The following is a 23,106-nucleotide window of genomic DNA, read 5'->3' as shown; positions in this document are numbered from 1 at the left end:
GGCAGCTTCGAAGAAGTCTGACCTGAAGCAAGTCTGTAGGAGCACTGTCTTGAACATATATATCTGCAAATAATGGATAACTTTACATATAGGTCACGTTCCAGCTACCTTTCAGAGCCTTCCACACCCAGAAGAAATCAGTAACCACACAGAAGCTACTCTGTGCCCAACAGTCACAAAAAAACCCGACACTTAACATTTTCTAGATCTACATTTTACATATTAATTCTCTCTTTCTTCATGGCAACTTTATATCTAAGCAAGTGCAATGGGCCTTGAAGCAAGGCAAAATGCTAAATATACCAACCAACTCCCAAATTTGAGTCCACAAAGATTAATGAAGAACTCACTAGAAGCAGAACACTGGGTAAAATTGATGCCCCAATTCATTAGAAGCAACCTATTTCAACACAATTCCCACATGAACTGGCCTTCTTTAATCTCTTTTAATCTAATATCCTCTGTCTCTACCAATTTACCAAATACAAACATTTGCATTATTTGGGTGCAAAGATGGGATTTTTCAGTTTTACCTTTAAAAATCTACATCTTGCACCAAAAGTAGCTGCTTTCAGAAAGATAAACCCCCCACATCTGATTAAAAAAAAAAAAAAAAAAACCAAACTGATTCCAACTTAATGTTCCAGACGGAAATTTTATAAACAGGAAGATTATTAGTTGTAGCAACTCAAAAGCTCCTTCAAGTAACTCTTTGTTCCTATTAACAAAGGAGACTTACCTTTGTTTGCTTATCATACGGAGTTTAAAAAGCACCATTGTTTGTTTGCCAGTTCCAAAACTCACCATAAGGGGAAACAAGATTTTTTTCTTTTCTTACTCCAAGTAACAGAAGCAAAATATCCCAATGCCATTTGAAGCTTTCAAGTTAAGCAGACTTAGACTCTAATTACAGAGTTAGAGTCCAAACTAAAGACAGTGGAAAATCTTAGTTCAAAAATTAGAGGTCATCTATAGTGATATACTTCTAAGAAGGTTCTCCTCTCATACTATAGCCAATATGTAACTACACCTTAGCCAGGAGTCCCCAAAACTAAGCTGAAATTATTGTGTTCTTGTTAACTGTCAGCCGTGTCTTTGCAAAACCCACAATTCAGTCCAAAGCCAAGACTGAAATTACAGACAAATAGCACAAAATATTTTAACTAGTCAAAGGGAAAATGGTGTTGATTTTAACACACACTATTTACTAAGGAAAAAGTCACTTTTAAAGGGTGCAACTGTGACTCACAAAGTAAAACAAATGGAACATTTACATTCCACTCACCTTCCTTTGTATCATAAATGCTTTTTAATGGAAGAAAACAGCAATCAGCTGCTCAAGGCTTCTGATTCACAAGCTATTTGCAACGGAAAGTTAAAGTGCTACATTCTTGACAAAACAAAATCTGTGCTATTTCTCTTAAATCACGGCACTCTTAATATGCAGCTGTTTCACAAGATTATCAGTTTTCCCAGCCTTGTGTATAGAACAGAAGCATGAACCTTGCAAACCATTTTAGCTTGTGAATCAACCCTTAAAAACCAGCACTCAAATAGTAACAAACATTTCTTGGTTCAAGAATTCTGCTATTGACTTTAAAGAGTGTATAAATTCTTAAATAATGTGCCTTCACATGTTCACAAAACACAGTGTGATATTAAAAAAATATATACACACTAAGTGCCTAATTGGTGTTGCTAACATGAGGAGCCGTGAAAAGCCAGAAATACAATTAGAGAATGTTGATGAGCTGGCAAGTGATGCCCTCAGTGTACACAAAGTGTTCCCTTTTCATGAATGAAGTTTGTGTTACTCAGTCTTGGAGCATGGAGATCCAAACAGGTTAGCCAAACAAACAAAGTAAAGCCATGCAGCCCTGATGAGACCCAAACTTCTATACTTTTGATAATGGAAAAATGCAGCAGTGGAATCAGGACAGCCTGAGTCATCATGCATTTAAAGCAGCTTAATGAAAGGTAACGGGAGAACTGTGGACTGAAGAATACTTACAGGGTTATCAATTTACCTGACCCATAATTTTCCAAGCAGCTAACAATTAAGAAAATACAAGAGATGTTCAATTTATTTTTCTTTATTCATATTGGACAAGAGCATGCCAACAAATGGAGACAGAACATACATTCTTCTACTGCCAAGGAGGGTTGTAACTCCTAAATCATTTAAACTTCAGTTAATTTAACTTTGCTCTCTATCAGTCAATAGGCTGCTGTTCAAAGGTTTGTTCCATTCAAAGGTAGTGAAGACCTTTTATTTTAATAGGGTAGTAGAGTAGATAAAAAAGAGACGCTGAATTTTTTTAATGAAACTGTTTTTAGAAAATGCAGACAGCATTTAATGAGCAGTATTAAGTGAGATACCACAAAGAAAAAAAAAGACAAGCTGACAGTTAAGAATCAACTAAAATCTTTGTCATTTAAACAAAGATGGCACCCATCCAGCAGTACAGAAAGGCATCAGGTCCAGTGTTTGAAAACCTAAACATGAAGCCGCACCACGGAGGCAAAGTGCACACACTACAAGGCATGAGGAAAGGAAAACGCTGCTGTGGCCACCATGAAGCTACACGGTATCAGAATGTCACTGGTTTGGCTCAGAGTGGCTAACTGAGGGAGAGCCATGCTTTCCAAGGGTCACATGCTCACAACAAACTGTGCCAGACCACCACATCTGCACCAAGGACACTGCTGAGGCCACAAGCCCATTCACCAGTCAACACACTGCATTTCCAGCACAGACTTCACTTAATGGAGACAAGCATCATGTGCTTAGTTCTAGGCAAAAACCTCCAAGGACTGGAGGTTTAAAGAAGTCCTCACACTCTTCTGTAGTGAGCAGGACATCAGGAAAAGATTTCACATGAGTTGTGCATGCCTAAGTCTTACTCTTGAGACTTAGTTCATTTTAGCAACTTTAGTTTAAGGGTTACTGACTTGTCACATCACGCCAACGCCAAAGAACAGTGAGCCTAGATAAAGGAAAACCACAAAAACAAAGCCCAGAGGTCAGTCAGGCAGTAAATGGTCATTACTATGAAGCGCTCATTTTAAGATCATTGGTACTATGAAGATGGAACAAAACTGCATATTTGCATTCAGGTGTGCTTGATTGAGAAGATGATTGTCACTAGGAGACCTCTGAATTCCACACAAAACTTCAACCCTGTAAACCCTTTAATGGATGATTTTATTGCTCTTTTCTTCTAAATCAGTCTGAGGCTCATCCTTCTAACAGGTTCCTCATTCTGGGGGAAGCAGTAAGGCTTGGACAAACATAAACAGGAAGTCAACTCAGTTGCTAAACTCCCCCCATGTTTTCATCATGACCAGCATTTAGCACTTCACTCTCCTGCTTTTTTTGCCATTCATACACCCACTATTTGTCCGTCTTAGACAGTCCTCCACAACTGCAAGTCTTAGCAGAATGCTTTTCTGCTAGTGTTTCTAATGACTCTAAAGTAGATCTGTTTACTACTCAAAGGCTATGAATCAATTCTGCTGTCCTTTACCAGTTAGCATCTTTCACACAGCAATAAGCAATAGAAAAAAAAAAAACATTATGACAAATACTGTAATGATCAGTCTTTAGTTGCCGTGTGAATAGCTAAAAGTACAGTGACGCATCTCTTTTATTCAACTCTCAAAACAGTTGTCAGTGCCAAAAACTCTCTCAGACTTATACAAGTCTGATAAATATAGTGGTAATTTAAACACAGTTCCTCTTGTAAAATCTTTTCCAGAGTGTCATATCCAAAATTTTGTTTGGGTTCAAAGTAAAGTCAGAATCTTCCTTGGCTCCACATAAAGTATACTAATTCTTTAATTGCAAGCACAGAATACATTTAGGGGTGGAAAAAAACTGCCCCATTCATTATTATTATTAACTATTTTTCTGTTGTTATTATTAACTTTAAATTGGGTATGAAAATCTTCAGCAAACTGACTTCAACACCTCCTGCACCACTGGTGAATGGGGGAGAGGAGCTCACCAAGACGGCTTCTCAGCCCTCTGACTCAAGACAAGTTTTCCAGCACTTTTCCTTAGAGGCCTATTTTTTTTACCTCAGAGACACACATGCTTCTACACAAATGAAGAAAGAGACGGGATATCAAAAGTTAAAATCAGAAAAAACAAAGTGGTCCCTACTCCTTTAAAAAAAAAATTTAAAAGCACAGTAATTATCAAAAAAAAAAAACCCAAAACCCTGTAGTTTTACCTAATGGAGTGATAATTCTCACAATATACCTCAGAGCCAGGAAGGACACATTACCAGATCTCCGCTGGTTGTAAAGACTAATTAACAAAAGCATATAAACTGGAAAACATTCCAAGGAGGTTATTTATGCAAGTGCCAAAATCAACACACCAGTTTCATCAGCATTCCTGTGCCAGGGTGGGATTTCTATACCAAAGAGTCACCAGGCAGGTCTTTCAAGTTTCAGGAAAAAACATTTCTAACTATGAACAGGTTTAGACATTCTCAGCTCTTGCTGAAGTCTGTTTTACCACTTCAGTCACAGACGCACTAAGCTGCAAAACGAGATGCTGTAGATGAAATCTGTCAGTGACTCAATCCATGGTCAAACATTCAGTTCTTCCAGGTTTTACCTTTATCACCACACAACACAGAAAAAACTTTGAGCCAGGAAACTCTGAAAGTGTATTTGCATACAAACTCCTCAATAATCCTAAATCAAGACATTTTACACCAAAAGATAAAGAGTAGTTTTACAAGTGTGCCTTGAAGCCATGCTGCAGTGTAATGGTTTAACACACTGACTAAAAATCCAATTCTCCTTAACTGTTAACTAAAAAACAAATCAACACCCTTCTACCCCCTTCCCCAAAAAAAACACACACCACCACAGAATAACTAAAACTCAGAGATTATCTCACCAGGCATTTAATTCTGACTATCCTACCTATAAAAGTGGTCTTTGCTATGGGAGTGAAATGATAGCAACACCAAGCAGATACAGTATTGGGTACATGTACTCTCCTCTCCAGCTGAATCCCACTTTTTTCTACACACATTACAAGACTGCATCTCTATCCCTCTCCAACAGAAACCAGTAACAGCCTCTCCCACATCTATTTTTTATCAGGATGAAGACCACATATGCACAGCTGCTCTAGCACTCTGTAAGGCAGAGAAAGAATCAAAGAGGTAAGAAAAACAGGTAAAGAGGGAAAGATACTGAGGAAAAATATCTGCAGTGTATACTCTACTTTTGCATCCAACTCTGTTTCTGTGAGTTGGTACTCACAGGTACTAATTTTGTACAAGTACTAATTTTGATGTGCAGAGGTTTGAGACCCCAGTCTATACCCTTGGCTATACTATCTCAGGAAACATCTAAAGCAACACAGAGCAGGCAGAGGTGTTTAAAATTACTTCTGTCAGGAGATTGTTCCTGGCTTTAAATTTTAGTTAGTCAGTTTAGGATGAAAATAAACAGAAAACATAGTATGCTTTCTCAATTTCAAGCAGAGCCTTCCAAGTATGCTACCTATCCATTTTGTATTCTTTTTATTCCACGTCACTAATGATGAGAACAAAAATGGAAATTGAACATTCCACCCAAGACATGAAATGGTTCCTCCCTGCCATCCAAAGGGAAACTCAGAACTGGAATCTTTGCCACTATCAGCCCCCTACAACTGCTCCTGTGGATGGTTTACATAACGGCAAATAGTACTTGTTAGACCTGTGCACTCAGATCATGTGTTCACTTTTAGAGCAATGAAATGTGACTCTTCACTTAATTCCTTTGAATTGCAAACATAAAACCTGTCTATGAAATCTTCATGTTTGGTTTAATACAAAATGCTGCTAGTCAAGAAAAATACTATATCAAGAAAACACAACTCCAGTACAGATGGAACATGGGCAGAGAGCAGCAGATTCCTTTATTTTTCAAACTACCATTTCAGCACTGTAAGAAGGCACTATAAACACACTCAGGGAAAAATGTATACTGCACAGCCTAAGCTCAAGGAATTCAAAATGAACCTTGAAAAACTGAAACTGAGAAATCTTATTAGCTAGACAGTAGGTTCTGCAATACACACATATTAACAGTATTTTTGAGGCACACCATTGCCATCAGTTGTTTGTTTTCTATTTGTAACATTACCAGCTAGTAATTCAAATGCACTGATCAAGTGAGGGATGACCCCACAGTTAGAGAAGGACTGACTGCCTTTAAAATTAAATAATAAAAAATTAAATATCGGCAGAGCAAGGCATAAAATCTTATGTTACATGTAATTTCAAGGCATTTGTTCTAATGAGACATATGTTGGCACAGACACCTTTAAAGGAAAAATAAAAATTTTATTTCAAAGTCATTGATAAGGAGCCAAAGAGCTCTGCTTCCTCTGTTTCCCTGCCAAGCTCCCTTGGGAACCATCCTCTCCCATTTTTATTTCTTGGACTTCCACAACTCCCCAGAGCTCACCTCATTCCAGACACTACCTTCCATTTTCTCATTGTTCACCTTCTCCAAACACAGGCTCATCCCTGTCTTCATTCCACTTCTGTGCAGGCGTCCCCCTCCCTCTCTCATGTGCACTGATGTTCTCTAGACACATTCTCCATCTTCACTTCACCAACTGAGCAACACATTCCACCTCTGAAAAACATTGCTGGCCCCAAGTGATCATTATCTTGCTCAATATGAATCCCACTATTGTTCTGCACTGAGCTCCTGACCCCCCTATACCCCAAACAGACACACTCCATATCCACCTTGCTTTACCTGCTCCTGCAGCTGAGCCTTCTCCTCTTGCCTGCTCCTGTTCCTGCTTCTTCCAAGCCACAAATTGCTCTTATGCACCACCTCCAATACCATATATTCCATTAACCATATATTCCATACATATATTCCATTATCACAAGCTATTAATTGCTAATCTGGAAAGAAACTGTACCAGTAAAACTTTCCATGCAAAATTCAAAACAATTCTGCTCAAAGGTGGAGTGGACATAAAATTGCACAAGTCTCAAGTACAGGTATTTTAGCAAAGAAAGTTTTCTGCTGAATGAACACCAGATAAGAAAGATATTAAACTATTTGAGCACATCCAAAAGAGGGAACGAAGACTGGCCTTGAGGAGAAACTGTATGAGGAGCAGCTAAGGTCACTTGGTCAGTTCAGCCTGGAGAGGAGGAGACTGAGGGGAGACCTCACTGCAGTTACAGTTTCCTCATGGGGGAAGAGCAGGGGCAGACCCTGATCTCTTCTCTGTGTTGATCAGTGACAAGACCTGAGGGAAAGGCCTGAAGTTGTGCCAAGGGAGGTGTAGGTTGGATATTACAAAAAGGTCCTTCACCTAGAGTTGTTGGGCACTGGAACAGCTCCCCAGGGCAGAAGTCACAGCGCCAAACCTGACAGAGTTCGAGAAGTCTTTGGCCAATGCTCTCAGATACAGGTGGTGACTCTTGGGGTGTCATGTGCAGGGCGAGGAGGTGGTCTCCTGATGGGTTCCTTCCAACTCAGCATATCTTATGATGAAAACTGCTATCACATACCAATACAAATAGTTTTCCCAGGGTCTTGTCTCTTGCTAGCTATCATGCAACTTGGCTGGGTAAGCCCTGTCGCAATTCTTTGTTCAGAAGCAGAAGCACGACAGCAGGGAAGACACTGTTTTGCTAGAAAAGCTGCAGTACTCACATCTCACCCCTCACCTTCCCTCAATTAGGTGACTGGCCTGTGGCAGCTCAGACCCAGGAACTGTTGCTGCCAGTGCCACTGCAGCATCCTCTGCCCCTGCTTGATCCCTCTTCTTCAGACAATCAGCTGTCGCCCATGTCTTTGCTATTTCACTTCCTTCTCCTACCTCCTTGTTGAGCTGTCCAAGCTCCATAAGGAAGTGAGCCAGAGCTGATGCTCCTCTCAATTTCCATCAGCTGTCACCTGAGTACAGAACCCTCCTGCTCCTTAGGTGACTGAAAGTAGAGAACAAAAGCTCTCTAAAAGAGCCACATGTTAGACAGGAAAATTAAGAGGGAGACTTACTTGAATAAAAATTACAGAGAAAAAGTGGTACAAACAGAACCAACTCACAGCTTCATATTCCAATCACAGGATGCTGCTTTCCCAATTTCTTTCCACAATTTACTGCTGAACTAAACTTGTAAAACCTTCATTATATTTAGTTTCGCAACACAAGCTCTAGCCTCATTTCATTCCACATACTATTACAACAGACAAGAAGTCCTAGCACTCATAGCTGTAAAATTTGAGGTATCTGGGTCATATCAAGTCCTTATATTTAAGGGCAAAAGTAGTCCAGAGATCTCCAAAACCAAAAAGACTGTCAAGACAGACACTGAGCCACTTTTCAGAGTACGAAACATTGATATTGGTGAGGAAGAGTGTGGCAGTAGTTTCATACTACACACAGAAGAGACATATTGGTGCTGCATTCACCCTACTAGAACTCCAAGTCTTCAACTAGTGCAAGACCTGACATCCACACTGGGAATTACCAGTTAAAAGCTAATTAGACCCAAGTTAGTTACAAGCTAATTAGATCCAAGCCTTCTTGTTCAACTGTGAAGACATGTTGCACTTCCAAGCCACCAAATCACTACAGTTCAAATCTAGCAGACAAGTTTCTGGTTGTGATCAGTTTGGAAAGAATATCCATTGGACCAAAGTTGCCTGTTACTTCTCACAGGCACTTGAAATCAATAGGTTTCTGTTTCTATAATGTCATTGGCACAAAACTTACCTCTTTGGGCAAAGATGTTAATTTGTTTCTATCAGCATTCAAATTGTTCAGCTTCTTTAGTTTTCCAATGCTCTTCGGTAATGACTGTGCCAACAAAAATAAAATAATACACAAACAGAATTCATAAATAAACAGAGTCAGGAAAAACCACTTAACTCACTTTTAAAATTAATTAAAAGTCTGATCTACTTTCAAAATTGAAGTGTAGTTAATCCTCATTACCACCAGACTTTCCAAAGACCATCCAAAGGTTTATATTGCAGAACAAGTGCCTAGGAATGTTAATTTCTAACACAAATTCACTCATTAATTATCTCTGCACTATGATAATAAACACACAAGAGCTGTGTACAGAATGCCTGTACATAGGATGCATTATCTAACTTTACACTCCCAAATTTGCTTCTCGGTTAGCTATCTCCTAACTCAGGTGCTATGAACTGACTGTTGGAGAGACATCTTAACAGTTTTAAGGTTCTAACTCAACCTAAGTACCAACTGAGCTTAAGAAATGCTCAAACCTAGTTTATTTAAAGACAGCTCCTCTCCAAGTGTCAGTGTTACGATAAGTTTCAAAATAATGGAAGGAAACACCTAACAGAAAGAATTCTGAGATTTTATTTTAATTGATCACATATCATATTTAACATCTGTCTAGAGCAGATCAGCAGAGCAAGGAGCAGTACAAGTTCAGCAGTGCTCAGGGCTTCTATTCAGTTCCAGGAAGACTGATCCAGGTAATGCACAGCAAAAACTGGCAATAAAGCAACACAGCACAAGCACAAACTTCTGCATAAAAACCACAACTAAGTAAGTGATACCTGCACTCCACATGCTCCAATTCTCTCACTGGTCATGAAAGACTCGAGAGTGAACATGTAATTGCTTAAGCATTTGAAGGGTGGATTGTTACTACACACAACACGATCTCCAGGATTCATTTAACAAGAAAGAAATAAGATGCATTTAAAGAAAATGCACTCCTTAGCAGTAGCAAGGGTGAGTAACCTAATGAGCTAAGTGATTCAGCACTTAACAGCAGGTCTTATTACCACCTGCCATTTGAGCAGCCATGACCATGCATACCTGCAATTGGTTTTCTGTGAGAACTAGTTCAGTAAGGCTTTCACAGTCTCCAATGGAATCAGTTAGTTGGATCAGTTTGTTCTGATCAACCTTCAAAATGGAGAGCCTCCGCAATTTTCCTGGACAGAAAAAACAACATGGATTTTTAGTCTAGTATCCTCCAGTATCTTTAATTACATAAATTTTTAATGCTGCAAAACTTCCAGAAGTTTTCTAAAACAATGGAATTTTATTGTTAGGTAAAATAACAGAACCCAAGCATTGCTTCACTTAGTGCTTGCATTATTTCTGAAAGTTTTAATATCCCTGAATTCACACTCAATATAAATATTCATATCCAGTATTTAAGCATAATAAATTGCAATAAAGTTGATATATATTATCAATCTATAATAATATAATATATTATATTATATATATTGTAATATCTGAATGATAGCCCATGTAAATATTAAGGATGTGTCTACCCAAATGCCTATAAACAAGTGAAAATTATCCGTTTGTTCCTCAATTATACAGTGTTTATTAACGAAGGAATGTTCAGAAGATCACCTGCACCTAATCAGTCACAGTGAGAACACCTTGCACTGAAGTGACAGGTCAAACCCGAACAGGATCAAGGTCTCTTTGTCCTTACAGAGAACCTAATTAGTCAGACAGGAAACCCAAGTTTATTCTTTAGATGAGAAATCAAACTTCTCTGAAGGTGATTTTCTTATAAAGAACAAAATACTGCTTCAGGGCAGAAAACCCAATTTGTTCTATTCCTTTGTATCAGAATGGTCGTTGGTGCAAAAGCTGACTCAGGCAGAGCCCATACTAGAGAATTAGGGAGACAACACTAGGTGTTGATACCTCACTGTCATCCTTGTGTGGTCCAAACCAGCTGTAATAGTTTGGAAGATCAAATTCACTGATGATGCTAAGTGATGAAGGGATGTATGACACAGAAAGACAGCAACCTAAACAGAAACCTGAGGTTTAGCACAGATAACTGCAAAGCTCTGCACCCAGACAGAATAAACCTGTGCACCAGCACAGGCTGGGAAGTGAAATATACACCTATACAAGAGCTCTGCTGGAAAGGACCTGAATCCGCTGGTGAGCGCCAGGTTGAATACTAAACAGCAGTGAGCTCTCATCAGAAGCAAACACCAACTAGACAATATTAGAATTATAAAAAACAGATCAATGGAAGTTGCTATATCCTATCAACCTGAAATTAGTGAAACCACACCTGTAAAATCATTCTCAGTTTTATGTGATGACTTGTCTTCCCCCTTAACTCCCCTGTTTAAGTGATGGGGGTCCAGAAGGAAGCTATCAGAATGGCCAGAGCACATGTCAGCTGAGGCTGAAGGAGCTGGCTTTGTTGACTCCCACCAAGAGACAGCCAAGGAGGCATCTGGGAACTGCCCAGAACCACTTACAGGGCAGTTATGGACACAACAGAGCCAAACTCCTCTCTGCAGGGGCAGGTGAGGCAGCAGTGGCTGCAGATCGCAGCATGGGAGATCCCACCTGGCCATCAGAAGCAGCTTCCTCAGTGGGAGGTGGTGCAGCACTGGCACAGGCTGCCTGGGGGTGCTGGAGCTCCATCAGAGCTCCGGAGACTGAGGAGACACGGACACAGCTGACCTGAGCCACTGGTGTTGTTGGTGAGAGACTTGCTTCAAGAGCTCTACAGATCCACCAGTCCCACCAAGGAATCAGTGATCAGCTGGGCAATGCCCCAGAGCTTCCACAGAGACCAGCAAGGATCACTTCTGCCAACAAGCTCTATCCAGCCAGTGCATGAGCTTCTGACTTTGAGATGCTAGAGTTTCTGATGTACAAAAATTGTACTGGCCAGCACAGGCCATCAGAGAGGGCTGCTATAACTCCCTATCAAACACGTATGAGGCAGCTGTAGGACCCACAGTTGTCAGCCCACTGCCCCAAGTCCAACTTCTAGAGAAACTTCTCTAAGTCCAATATAGAATATATAGGAAGGGGGAAGGTCTGACCACTCTTTTCCAAATGTTAAATATAGTTAAACCACATTCATGAGTCTTCCTTCCCCTACACCTTTATTTTGGGGGGTTTAAAAAAAAGTCCTCTCAAGGAGTAAGGCATATTCCTACAACGAGGAACTTTCCAGAAAAACAGCTGACGAGTAGAGAAAAAAAAATGCTTGTTTGTCTACTTGCCACAACTACTGAATGGGTAAAAAATATACACCTTAAAAAAGGCACTGGTAATGCTTCAGGAAACATTCTTCAGTTACTGAACTCAGTCTAAGGGGTCAGAGACAGAAAGGTTGTGGCTTGAATCCTCAAGGCAAGGATTAATGTGCTGCAAGGCAAACAGTCTTCCACTAGGTTCAGTGGAGGATTAATCACATTGTCCGACTGAAGATAAATACACATCACCATTCAAAATTCTGTATTTTTTGCAGTGATACTTTCAGCCAGTCTTACCACTTGACCCACAGCATGTTACAAGCTGAAATTTCACAGTGTTAAAGAGTTCTGATGGTGAAATGGATACAATGGGAACTGAAGGGACATTACACTTATGTTGTTTGGGAGGTACAAAATGAAGACTGAAAAAGGATTATGAGGGAGTCACTATGCAGACAATTAAAATGCAGCATTAATAGAGCTATGCATTTGCTACTAAGCAAAAGGAATAAAAACCAACAAGAGACAAGTTCATCTCTTGCACAGAAAGACTTTAAAAACCCAAATGACTTCCAGTTATAGTGGGTTAAATGGTTCTGTGTGATTGCATTCACTTTGTACTCACCAATGCCATCAGGTAAGATCTGAAGTAAATTCTGAGAAACAAGCAAGTCTGTTAAAGAAGTCAGACCACTAATTTCTTCAGGAAGGCATTCCAATTTATTTTCAGAAACATCCAGACAAAGCAGGTTTTTCAGGTTTCCTACTTCCTGCGATACAAGGAAAAAAATTTAAGTCATGCCCAAACACGCAAGAAAGTGCTTTGAAAAATGTACCATCACAATGAAATTCCACAAAGAAAAACAATTATCTGTATGACCTCTTAATTAGCCATTATTTGTATGACCTCTAAAAGCAGAAAAAAGTAAGTATTTACACTTTACATATGATAAACTAACCAAGTGATTCAGTCACAGTTTCTTATTTTAAATATTAAACTGGCTTCAGTAGTCAGGCAAGCTATGTTGAGCACACCCAGGCAAGCACCAGCCAAACCTGGAGTTTTCCTCAAGTAAAGACTGCAGAGTTGTCTTTTTCAGAATGGCAGATTATCAACCACCACATAATTAAAGTCTACCCCTCCCAATCAACCCTAGGCAAATTAGGATTAGTCTCTCCTGGCTGCTACAGCAACATGCCATGACATCTAGGGATTTCATATCTTCACATCTCCCAACTACAAGAAATGCAGAAATAGGAACTAGGGGTGTTGCTCTAGCAAGCATATTCGAACTGCCATGTTATCCTACCATTATCTACTATTATTAATGAGTACTTAAGTTTTTATCATGGCAATCCAACCATCAGACAGAGAAATACCTTTGTCTCTGTTAGCTATCAGAGCCCCCCCCCCATTCCCCACGCACACAGACATCCCTATACACACTTGAGGACAGATCTCATTTTAGTCATCCAAATCACCTTTCAGAGAACAGAACAGCTGAGGAAGAAGTGCCTTTTACATATATTAGGTTTTCATACAGCAATGGCCTTGATCCTAACTTGCAAGATCAGTTCTTCTACTTTTGAATTGTCTGCCCCTCAAGAGGATCTTTCATTAAACACATACCCTCATCCAACAAGTTCATCCTTTCAACTTTGGTCAAAATACACAATAATGGGCAGTTTCAATAAAAATGGCTGCTGAAGTCACACCTAACCTTTTATGAGTGATCATCTCTACTTACTAGGCCAAGCCCATAAAAACAAAGTCAACTAAACCCACTAAATTGTAACTGATTTACAAGACACACAACTGACAATGAAATCCATACAGCAAGTAACAGCAGATTGCAGAAGGAACAGAAGAAAACACATTTTGACTTAGCTGTAAGGGAAAAAGAGGGAAGAGGAACCATCCTACATATTATAAAAGTTCTTAAGAAAGGGAATATAGAGTGCTATAAGCTTTAAATGCTAAGTTCCCTTATCCCATGACTGATGTCAGAAGGGGGATTTTGCCTGCATAAATCAAAATTTCCATTTATGGCAAAATTTTCATAAATGGTTCCGTTACTGTACTTCTTCCAAACACCATGCTTAAATTAATGAAGATGACTACAAAAAAATGAAAAAAAAAATTCATACTCAAAACTTTTAAAACTGCAATTCAGATAGATACACAAGGTGATGGTTATCTCAGACAACTTATGGCTCCCTGATCTTAGGGCAAGAACTGTAAACAGAGGATGTGCCAGCCTGCAAACTAAACAATGTGCCTATTAGGAAACAATTCCTTTGTCAAAATACTTAAAAATGTCTGACAACAGACAATATCATGGCCAATCCCTTGCAGAGGAATTTTTCAAGAGAAAATCCTCACACACCCAAAACCAAACCCAGGCAAAGTAGACTGAGAAAAATATTCCATTTTAAAGCACCTCTCTGTAGGAATGAATGAAAATGTTTTCTTTCAAAAATATCTTCAAAACAGTATCAGTAGAGATCATTTTTACCTGAGGTATTTCAGCTAATTGGTTTCCATCCAACCAAAGGTCTTTAAGATTGAAAAGTGCACCAATTGTTTCTGGCTACAACATAAAAAGCAGCAAAGTTAAGTAGCATAGGAGCTTTAAGTAAAAAAAAAAAAATTGCCAACCCACAATTACAGTCCAAGTAACCAATTCTTACTGCAAGCTCTATTTACAAGTACCTTGGTCAGAAGTAGCAAGGGTGACTGTAAGTATTTGGGAATTCCATCATACAAATAATTGCTATAACTCAATAATCTACCATTCTTTCCTGGCATGCACTAACAAATTGCTTCCACACCCTTGATCTACTGAAAATCCATCCAACATTTACCTGAATCACCTTAAGGGAGATGACAGATATATTTTTGGTAGATTGATCTGCAACAGTGTAGGACCTCTCGACCCTCAGCAGTTTTGCCTCAGTCCTTTCCCAACGATTCTCACTCTCACCCTGGAAATTTAACTTACATCTGTGCTTAGCCCATCCAGTTCCTGACACAAATCCATGTGGTCATTGTAACTGCAAGCACAGACAAGATTTTGTATCCCTCCACTTCTTTTTATTTCCATAAAAAAGCTGTGCCGCCCTCTCATTTTCTAGAGATCAGCTGTGGTTTTTTGAGTGAAGTGATACTGTGCTGAACAGGAGTAAACAGATATGAAAGCACCAGCTCACTGTCAAAATTCATCTGTACCTATGAAAAGACTCTCCCTCCATGCATTTTTCCTTCTTCAGTTTTGGACATCCTACAACCTATTTAATCTAAATTATGCATAAAACAAGACCAATGTGCAGTTTCAGTGGTATGTTCTCTTACCAAATGATAAAGTTCATTGTTTCCTAAATCAAGTTCTTCTAGTCGCTGCAGCTGGGCAAGTGATCTGTGAGATGAGATAAATCAAAACAAAACCACATTAGACTAAAGCAACAGAAAACCCATGTATTTGAATAAACTCATTTTACTGAAACTTGCATTTCAAATTACAATAGACTGTAGGCAGACAGTTATTTTACCAGGCACAGACTGTTTGTGGCAGTATCTTACTGAAAAAATAATTTAGTTTGTCAGTCTAACTGTATGACCTTGAAACTTAAAACTTAGTACAGGCAATCAAATCATTACTTTTTTTTTTTTTTTATTTTAACAATAAGTCCCCCAGGGTAGCAAATGCCACATACTTTATTATAGTTAGTTAGATTTATTTTTTAGGGGAAATTTACAGTTATGAAACTGGATAAAAATTCCCATAGTGATCACATAACTATGTGACTCAAGACTCAATATCCATCATTTATCCTCTCAACACAATCCATCAATTTCTGAAATATTTCTGGTTTTGAGACTACAAATAGAGGGAAGGACAAAAGGATGTAAAAAACTTTCAAAGCAACAGACAAGAGAGGGCCACCCTTCAAAGTCAGGCTCATAGAGCTCTTGCTACTTTCCTCAAAGCTGCAGTAGCACAAAAACCAGAGTGAATTGTCAGCTACATTACTGACAGTCAGAATTTTCATGAAGCAATAAAACTGTCAACATTTTTGATAGCTTCATACTGATACTGCATGGACAAACTTAGCTAGCAATTCCTGTCTTCTGACCACTGACACTGAAGTGCATTGTGGCTCACTGCTATGAACAGACACAACCAAGGCACTGGGTAGACTGACAGGAAAAAACTACCCCAAAGCAGCTGGGAAAGAGATTCTAATTTTAAAACATTAAATCTTTTACAGTATCTATTCGATTACCTAAACAAGCAAAACAGGAGTCACCAAAACTCTTGCAAGAAGCAACCAGATAGCAAAGGAAGAAAGGAAACTCCTTCACTAGAGAAAGAAGAGGCTGCTTCCAGGCAGACAAAAAGGACCCCCAAAGTGTAAGATATCATATTAGTCTAACAAAACACTACCAATTCCTCTGCTGCAATACAGACAGTACAGAGACATCTACATAAGCCACTGTGATTTTTGGAGAAAAAAGTTAAGTAAGACTTCAGACATCAACAGACCTAGTTTGCTACCAAGCGTTTCATCTCCAGGTGTTAGAAGCTTTTGGCTACTCAGCCCTGAATACAAACACTTATTTAAATGCTACAAGGGTCTAGAGTGAAAATCTGAGAGCTCTTACTGCTCTACTTTCACAGTTACAAAGTTTCACCATGAGAACAACCCAAACCACCACTCCCACTGCAGATGGCTTGTCCAATGCATGCAGGACGTCTTTGGTGATCTCTATGTCATACAGAATGCTTTTTTATAGAACAAATACAATCCATGCAGATTACAGGTTCCTGCTACTAATGAAGTACAACTAGAAGTAGTGGATGTAAGTAGATGTTCTAATAGAAGGCTGTATCTCATATTATCAATTGGCTTTGAATAATTTTTCTAGCTGTCATTCCATTTCATATGTTAGCAGATTTTAAGAATAAGAACATTTTATGTTTATATAATAATGGAAACACATACAATGTGACTTACTCAGGTAAATATGTCAGCAAATTTTCTCTCAGTTCCAGTGAAGCCAGGTTATAAAGACTAAAAAACAAAACCCAAAAAAACACATTTTAATACCATCTTTTTATAATTCCACATTCTGTGAAGAAAAGTGTGCATTCACACAGTTTAAGACAAGTTGTTATAAACTGATTTTTTGTTGTTTTAATTACACCAGATCATCTTGTGAAAGGCAGACTAGAAAGACTAAGTTTTTGTTTGTTTCTCTGTGATACTTCAACTGATTAAAGCTAGAAAGTAAAGAGACAAAAACACAGATTTCCATTTGTTAAAAGGTTTGTAGCTGCAGGCTACTAAACAGTATACTATAATATATCTGAACTGCTTTCACTTACTCGCCTTCATAATCTGGCATGGGCTACCGAAGTGAGAGCGCCAGGTAACCCATCACTGCCCTAATGACAGCGTGCTCATTACTCTAAGTGACATTAGGCTGCTAAGCGGCTCACTCACTCCATATCCCAGGCTTTCACCAGCATCACCATAGCAACATCCCGATTTCTCAGGGCTTTATTTATGACTAAATGGAACACAAGGAGTCAGACATTATCCCAACACCATAATCTGCTCTAATCCTCCACCATCCCAGGGAAAAATGAAAATCAGATATAGTGACTGCAAATAAGTTTTTGACAACAGAATTATGTTCTGTCCTCTTGTGCAGGAAAGGGGGACACTGTTCTAGGCCTTGAATAAAATCTAGATAAAAAACAAGAATTCCACTAAATTTGAAATAGATATTAATTCTATATTGTACACTTTAGGGAAAAAAACAAACAAACAAACAAGTCCATGCATTCTGACTGCATAAAATTGAAATATTTTCTCATCTCAAATAATACCAGCTTACCAAATTACTGAATAATTAGTTAGCTCCAGTAAAAAAAACAGCTGATAATAGAACTTAAACCTTAAAAAAAAAGCAAAATCTTCACATTGCAAATTCAATACAGTTATCTAAGCAGAGGAAAGCAAAAGAATTCATGTAATGACTAATTAAAAGGGAAAGAAGATTTTTCATGGATTGACTTTTGATGGTATCTGAAAAATAAATCCTTCTCTCATGCACCTGTTTCATACTGCATTCAAAAACTCAGTGAATGAAATCTCATAGGTGCTTTGATTACAGTCTCAGCAGCCCTTTTCAGCTTTTAAACTAACACATTTCACTCATTGGGTTCTGTATCCCCCCAGAAGTATAGTTTAAATATACCATGCAGGTAAAGATACTTTAGTAGAAGTCTGATACAAATTCAATTAAAAGGTAAGTGAGAATAACTCTGCTACTGCCACTCAAAATCATTGACAGAAATAAGCAAGCCATCACTCCAACAACACGAGAGAATATTCACACATACAAATTTTAACACTATAAAACACAAGTCAAGATGGGACAGGGTATCCAACATCCTCAAGGAAGCCAAACAAGTGGAGCGGGAGAGGGAAGAGGTGATGAGAACTTCTCTCCAAAAGGAATGTGGGCCTGGTCTTGCTGACATTGCCACCTACAGACTGCCATTACATTCATGTTTACAGGTTTTCTAGAAACCTCTTTTCACCTTTCTTTGAATGTTCCACTTTCTCTTCAAGCTTATATTAGGTGAGGTCCATGATTCATTTTTATCAAGAGAATACAAAAGGGATGTGCACACCTCCAAGCTGCCTTGTAATCTTGTGTTTACACATCACCCTGCATCTACTTATCTCCCTCCCCATCATCTTGAAGCGTTGATGAGTAAAATGGTGCAATCTCTTAATTTCTTTTCTTACCTCAGACACTATTTTGGCTGTGGCTGAACAAATCTTTGTCAGAAAAGCATATTCAATAGCAAGAACTTGGGAACCACCATCTTAACCAGCCTCATCATATCATTAGATTGGGGCAGGCCAGTGAATCACCTCAAGAAACTGATCCTGCTTAAAAATAACCCATCAAGGAGAGTAACACAGATACCCAGTCCAAAACAGAATAAATCCCCTTAAACACCTGGGCCAGGACAGCTGCCAAGAAGGTGCAAGGAAGGCAGCTGTGCTGCAGCAGTGTGAGCACTCACTGGCAGCTGTGCCCTTGTCAGTACCTTGTGAGCATCTTTGCAGAGTGACTGTGGCCCACCACAGTCCCAGCCTAGGTTCTCTTCTTGTGGGAGTCATCAACCTGCCAGATTATGTCTTCATCTCTAAGGACACAGCTTTCCAAGGGAGAAATGCTTTATTTATTCTACAGCTATTCTCACCCACAGCATGCTCACAACCCTAACTCCACCCTGGAACAAAAGAAATGATACTGCCCCACACTCCTTTATCCTTTCTACTTCTTCCAAGGTCTTGAGTCCAAATCCAATATAAGCAGACACCAATAAGCAAAATTAAGCTTCTCACCAATATAGATACCCAAGTCTATGAAGTTCAAACCAGCAAAGCTGAATCATTAGGGTGAAATACTATGTTTAATATTGATCCATTTCATAAAGAGGTATGAATATGAAAGGAAAATTGCCATGTATTATTATTAAATCTTGACTAGTTACAGAAATGGCTCCCAGCAAACCTATGTGCTGCAATTTAAAATGTGACAACTATTATATAAAATAGTATTGTCTAAGAGACATGCTGATGAACTGAAGCACTAATCTCCAATACATTAAAAAGCAGAGGTACATTTACCAACAGGTTCTTAACAAATTGTGTATTTACTAACATTTTTCTGACTTTAAATTTTGTTATGCTCTTAATTTTACAGGTGCACTGTCAGTACAGTATTTCTTAAGTCCCTGAAAAGAACTAAAGCAAGCCATTCCTTATGGATTTCAGAATCTTCCCCTAATTCTAATCTCCATTTTATAGAGAAAAATCAGTCATGGGAAGTTACTATAAAACACAAAGGCAATAGCAATCTCATTTACTCAGACTAAAGAAAGACCCATCGGCAGCTGTTCACCAACTGCATTTAGAAATGCAAACGCACCACAGAGCCTTGCAGGCTGCTTTCCAACAAACAGTCCTTTCTCCCTCCAAAAAACTCCAACAGAAAATGCACAAGCAAATGTAATTTATATTCTAAAAGAGAAAGAAAAACAAAACAACAACAGCAAAAAGAGGAAAAAAAGCCAAAAAACAAACATACAAAAAAATCCCACTATCAGAAGATACTATTTCACCATAATTTGTAAAAAGCATTAATAATTGTAATAATACTCACTACAAAAGCTACCACACAAACCTCAAACACTGAGCACGTGTGTGAAATTACTGCACACAAGGAAACAGACAAGCCAAGGAGAGAATGAAGTTAACTGAAATAATTACAGGTTTTCCATCTCAGCATTCCAGATGACTTCTGGTGTAAGGCTGGAACCAAGTTGAATTTAAAGGTACAACATGGCTAAAAATATCAGTTTCAGTATAAATCAGATACACTTGGTTCAGCACTCTACCTACAGTAACTGTAGATACTGGTATTCATTGTGTGAGCTAGAAAAATGAAGAGAATGTGAAATCAATAACTGAGAACAAAACTAATAGCAACAAAGCAAACAAAAATGCTGGAAGTGTCTTTCCTGATCATTCCTGTAGAGTTTTGAAAGAGAAATGTGCAATTCAACACAATCTGCAGAATATTTCTTCATCAACTGCAGCAGTCTACTCTAAAACAACGAATAGCTAGAATTATCCGCTAAACCAGAAACAAAGCCTGTTCTTCTTTTTCTTCCAAAGCAAGTCAGTTTGGATTGATTACAATGTGATTATCCACACCACCATGTTCCACAAAACAACCTTTTCACAGACAGATGACTCTCTAAACAACAAAGAGTCACTGCACTAGGTTAAAGAAAACACTGAAGTTTAAAAAAAAAAAAAAAAAAAAAAGGAGAAAAAAAAAGATGTTCCATAGTTACTCTGGATGAAATAACATTTTCAGTGTACAGCACACATTAAATGTACTTTGTTTTTTAGATTTATAAAATACAAAACTGCTATGAGTTTATCCTAGAACTTTAACCTTGAGGGACAGTTGCAGCATATTCCTCTATCCATAGGGACGGAAAGTCAGCCTTAAGAGTAACAATAGACAACACCATACACACACCCCATTTCTATCACAGTCCCTGCAAAAAGACTAGGAGCTCCAAGCCCTTGGCAGAGACCAGCAAAAGTTTCTGAGACAGGCACTGAGAAGCATGATAAGACATATGCTATTTCCTTGTGGGAAGGAGAAAAAAAGAACAAAAACTAACATTACAAAAGTGGAAAGAGAAATGTGGGAAAAGCTAGGATAAAACAAAGGTAGGTAACAAAAAAGAATTGATATAAAAGCTGAAGATGCTCAGTCAATAAAAACTGAACAATGCCCTTCTCTTGATTAATAAAAGCTACACTTTTTCATCTTATGTCAAAAGCACACAGCTGAGCTAGCAAGACAAGAGTACAGGCTTTGGGAAATAAGGAAGCAAAGTTGGAAGAGATGATGATCTAAAGCACCTGCAGAAATGCATGGCCCAATCTGCACCCCTTCCAGCAAGTTTCAGCTGGTTAAGGGAATATAAAAATCCCAAATGTAATTTTTCCTCACATTTGTAAAACTGCCAAAAGAAGGGAAAGAGAGGAGAATGAGCATAGCCCCCATATTTATACAGAATAAGATAAGGTCCTGCACAATAAGGATAGGTAAGGTGAGAACACAGTATAGATTCTGAACATGGTCTGGTATTACACTCTTTATGCAGCAGCAATGACTCCAGAACACTCCAGAACAGCCCAAGAATGCAGCACACAGAAATGAGAGATTAAGTCCACATTTTGACCAGCGCACCAGTTCCAAAGGACTTCAGTTCACTGGGCCATCATCTGAAGATTACTGGCACTTAAGATACCCTGCCTGGGTATACAGCACACACTGAAACCTTCATTAAGACAGTAAACTGGGAAGGAAAGGAGTCTGAACTAGGCAATTTACTGTCCATTTCTGGGCAGAAAAGGAACACGGTTTTTCTGTCTATTCAAGGGTCTTCCAAGATATAAGGTAACTGTGACACTCTGACAAGGGCATAAAAATGCATTAAACTAGCCATATTTAAATATATTCCAGCCCATCCCCACTGGCCAAATAAAACTACCAGAAACATGTATGACCCTGCCCCAGGACACACCAGTTAGATGACTACACACTCATGTGACAGGATCCTTGTAAGCTACTCCCACCCCACAAGGCTTCCAGCTGCAGAATAACAATGCACTGAGAGCCTGGTGTTTAGCAGCTTCTATTCTGCAGGAAAATGACAGAGTTAATCAATAACTAGCCAGCTCTCAAAATACTACTTACTCAGACTCTAAGTATTTGAAGGTACAGAATATATCTTTGGGATAGGCTCCTGTTCCAAGTCACTCCCAAAAAAACCCTCTTTCTCTTCTCCTCTCTTGACTGTTTCCTCAACTGCACACAGACTCTGAAAAGACCAAATATCCAAACTCCCAAGGCTACATGAATCACATCATCCTGGTCTGCATAAAAAACAGTATGGCCAGCAGGTCGAGGGAAGTGATTCTTCTGCACTGCTGAGACCCCACCTGGAGCACTGCATCCAGCTCCAGGGTCCCCAGCACAGGAAAGGCACAGTCTTGCTAGAGCAGATCCAGAGCAGGGCCACAAAAATTATGAGAGGACTGGAGCACCTATCCTGTGAGGACAGGCTCCGAGACTTTGCATTTTTCAGTCTGGAGAAGAAATTTTTACAATGAGGGCAGTGAGACACTGTAACAGGACACCCCAAGAAGCTGCACTGCCTCCTCCCTAGAAGCCAAAGTCAGCGCGGACAGGGCTTTGAGCAACCACATCTAACGAAAGGTGCTTCTGCCCACAACAGAAGGGCTGGATCAGATGATCTCTGAACGTCCCTTCCAACCAACCCAAACCACTCTATCAAATTAGGTGCTTAAAGCTGGATTGTTTCAAGAGCTCCTGTAGCATATACCCATTTCCAGAGTTAATTACCACTTCAGTTCTACCCTGAGTCTGCCTTATTTCACCCAGGTACTTTATCTGCCAGC

The 23,106-nt window shown here is 39.1% G+C and overlaps 1 protein-coding gene across 1 annotated transcript in view; it reads right to left on the bottom strand.

Moving 5' to 3' along the window:
- LRRC1 (leucine rich repeat containing 1) overlaps window positions 1–23,106 on the bottom strand; it is a 69,935-nt gene that overhangs the window by 6,118 nt on the left and 40,711 nt on the right. The window contains exons 5-10 of the mRNA XM_021551257.4: window positions 17,026–17,082; window positions 15,362–15,425; window positions 14,526–14,600; window positions 12,635–12,779; window positions 9,848–9,966; window positions 8,762–8,845 (exon numbers count right to left, since the gene is read on the bottom strand). Of these exons, the coding sequence (XP_021406932.1) occupies window positions 8,762–8,845; window positions 9,848–9,966; window positions 12,635–12,779; window positions 14,526–14,600; window positions 15,362–15,425; window positions 17,026–17,082 (544 nt within the window). The remainder of the gene's footprint in view (window positions 1–8,761; window positions 8,846–9,847; window positions 9,967–12,634; window positions 12,780–14,525; window positions 14,601–15,361; window positions 15,426–17,025; window positions 17,083–23,106) is intronic.

Source organism: Lonchura striata, chromosome 3 (assembly GCF_050655825.1).
Source record: "Lonchura striata isolate lonStrDom1 chromosome 3, ASM5065582v1, whole genome shotgun sequence".
In the NCBI taxonomy this organism is placed as follows: Eukaryota; Metazoa; Chordata; class Aves; order Passeriformes; family Estrildidae; genus Lonchura; species Lonchura striata.
This window is presented reverse-complemented; position numbering and strand designations above follow the sequence as displayed.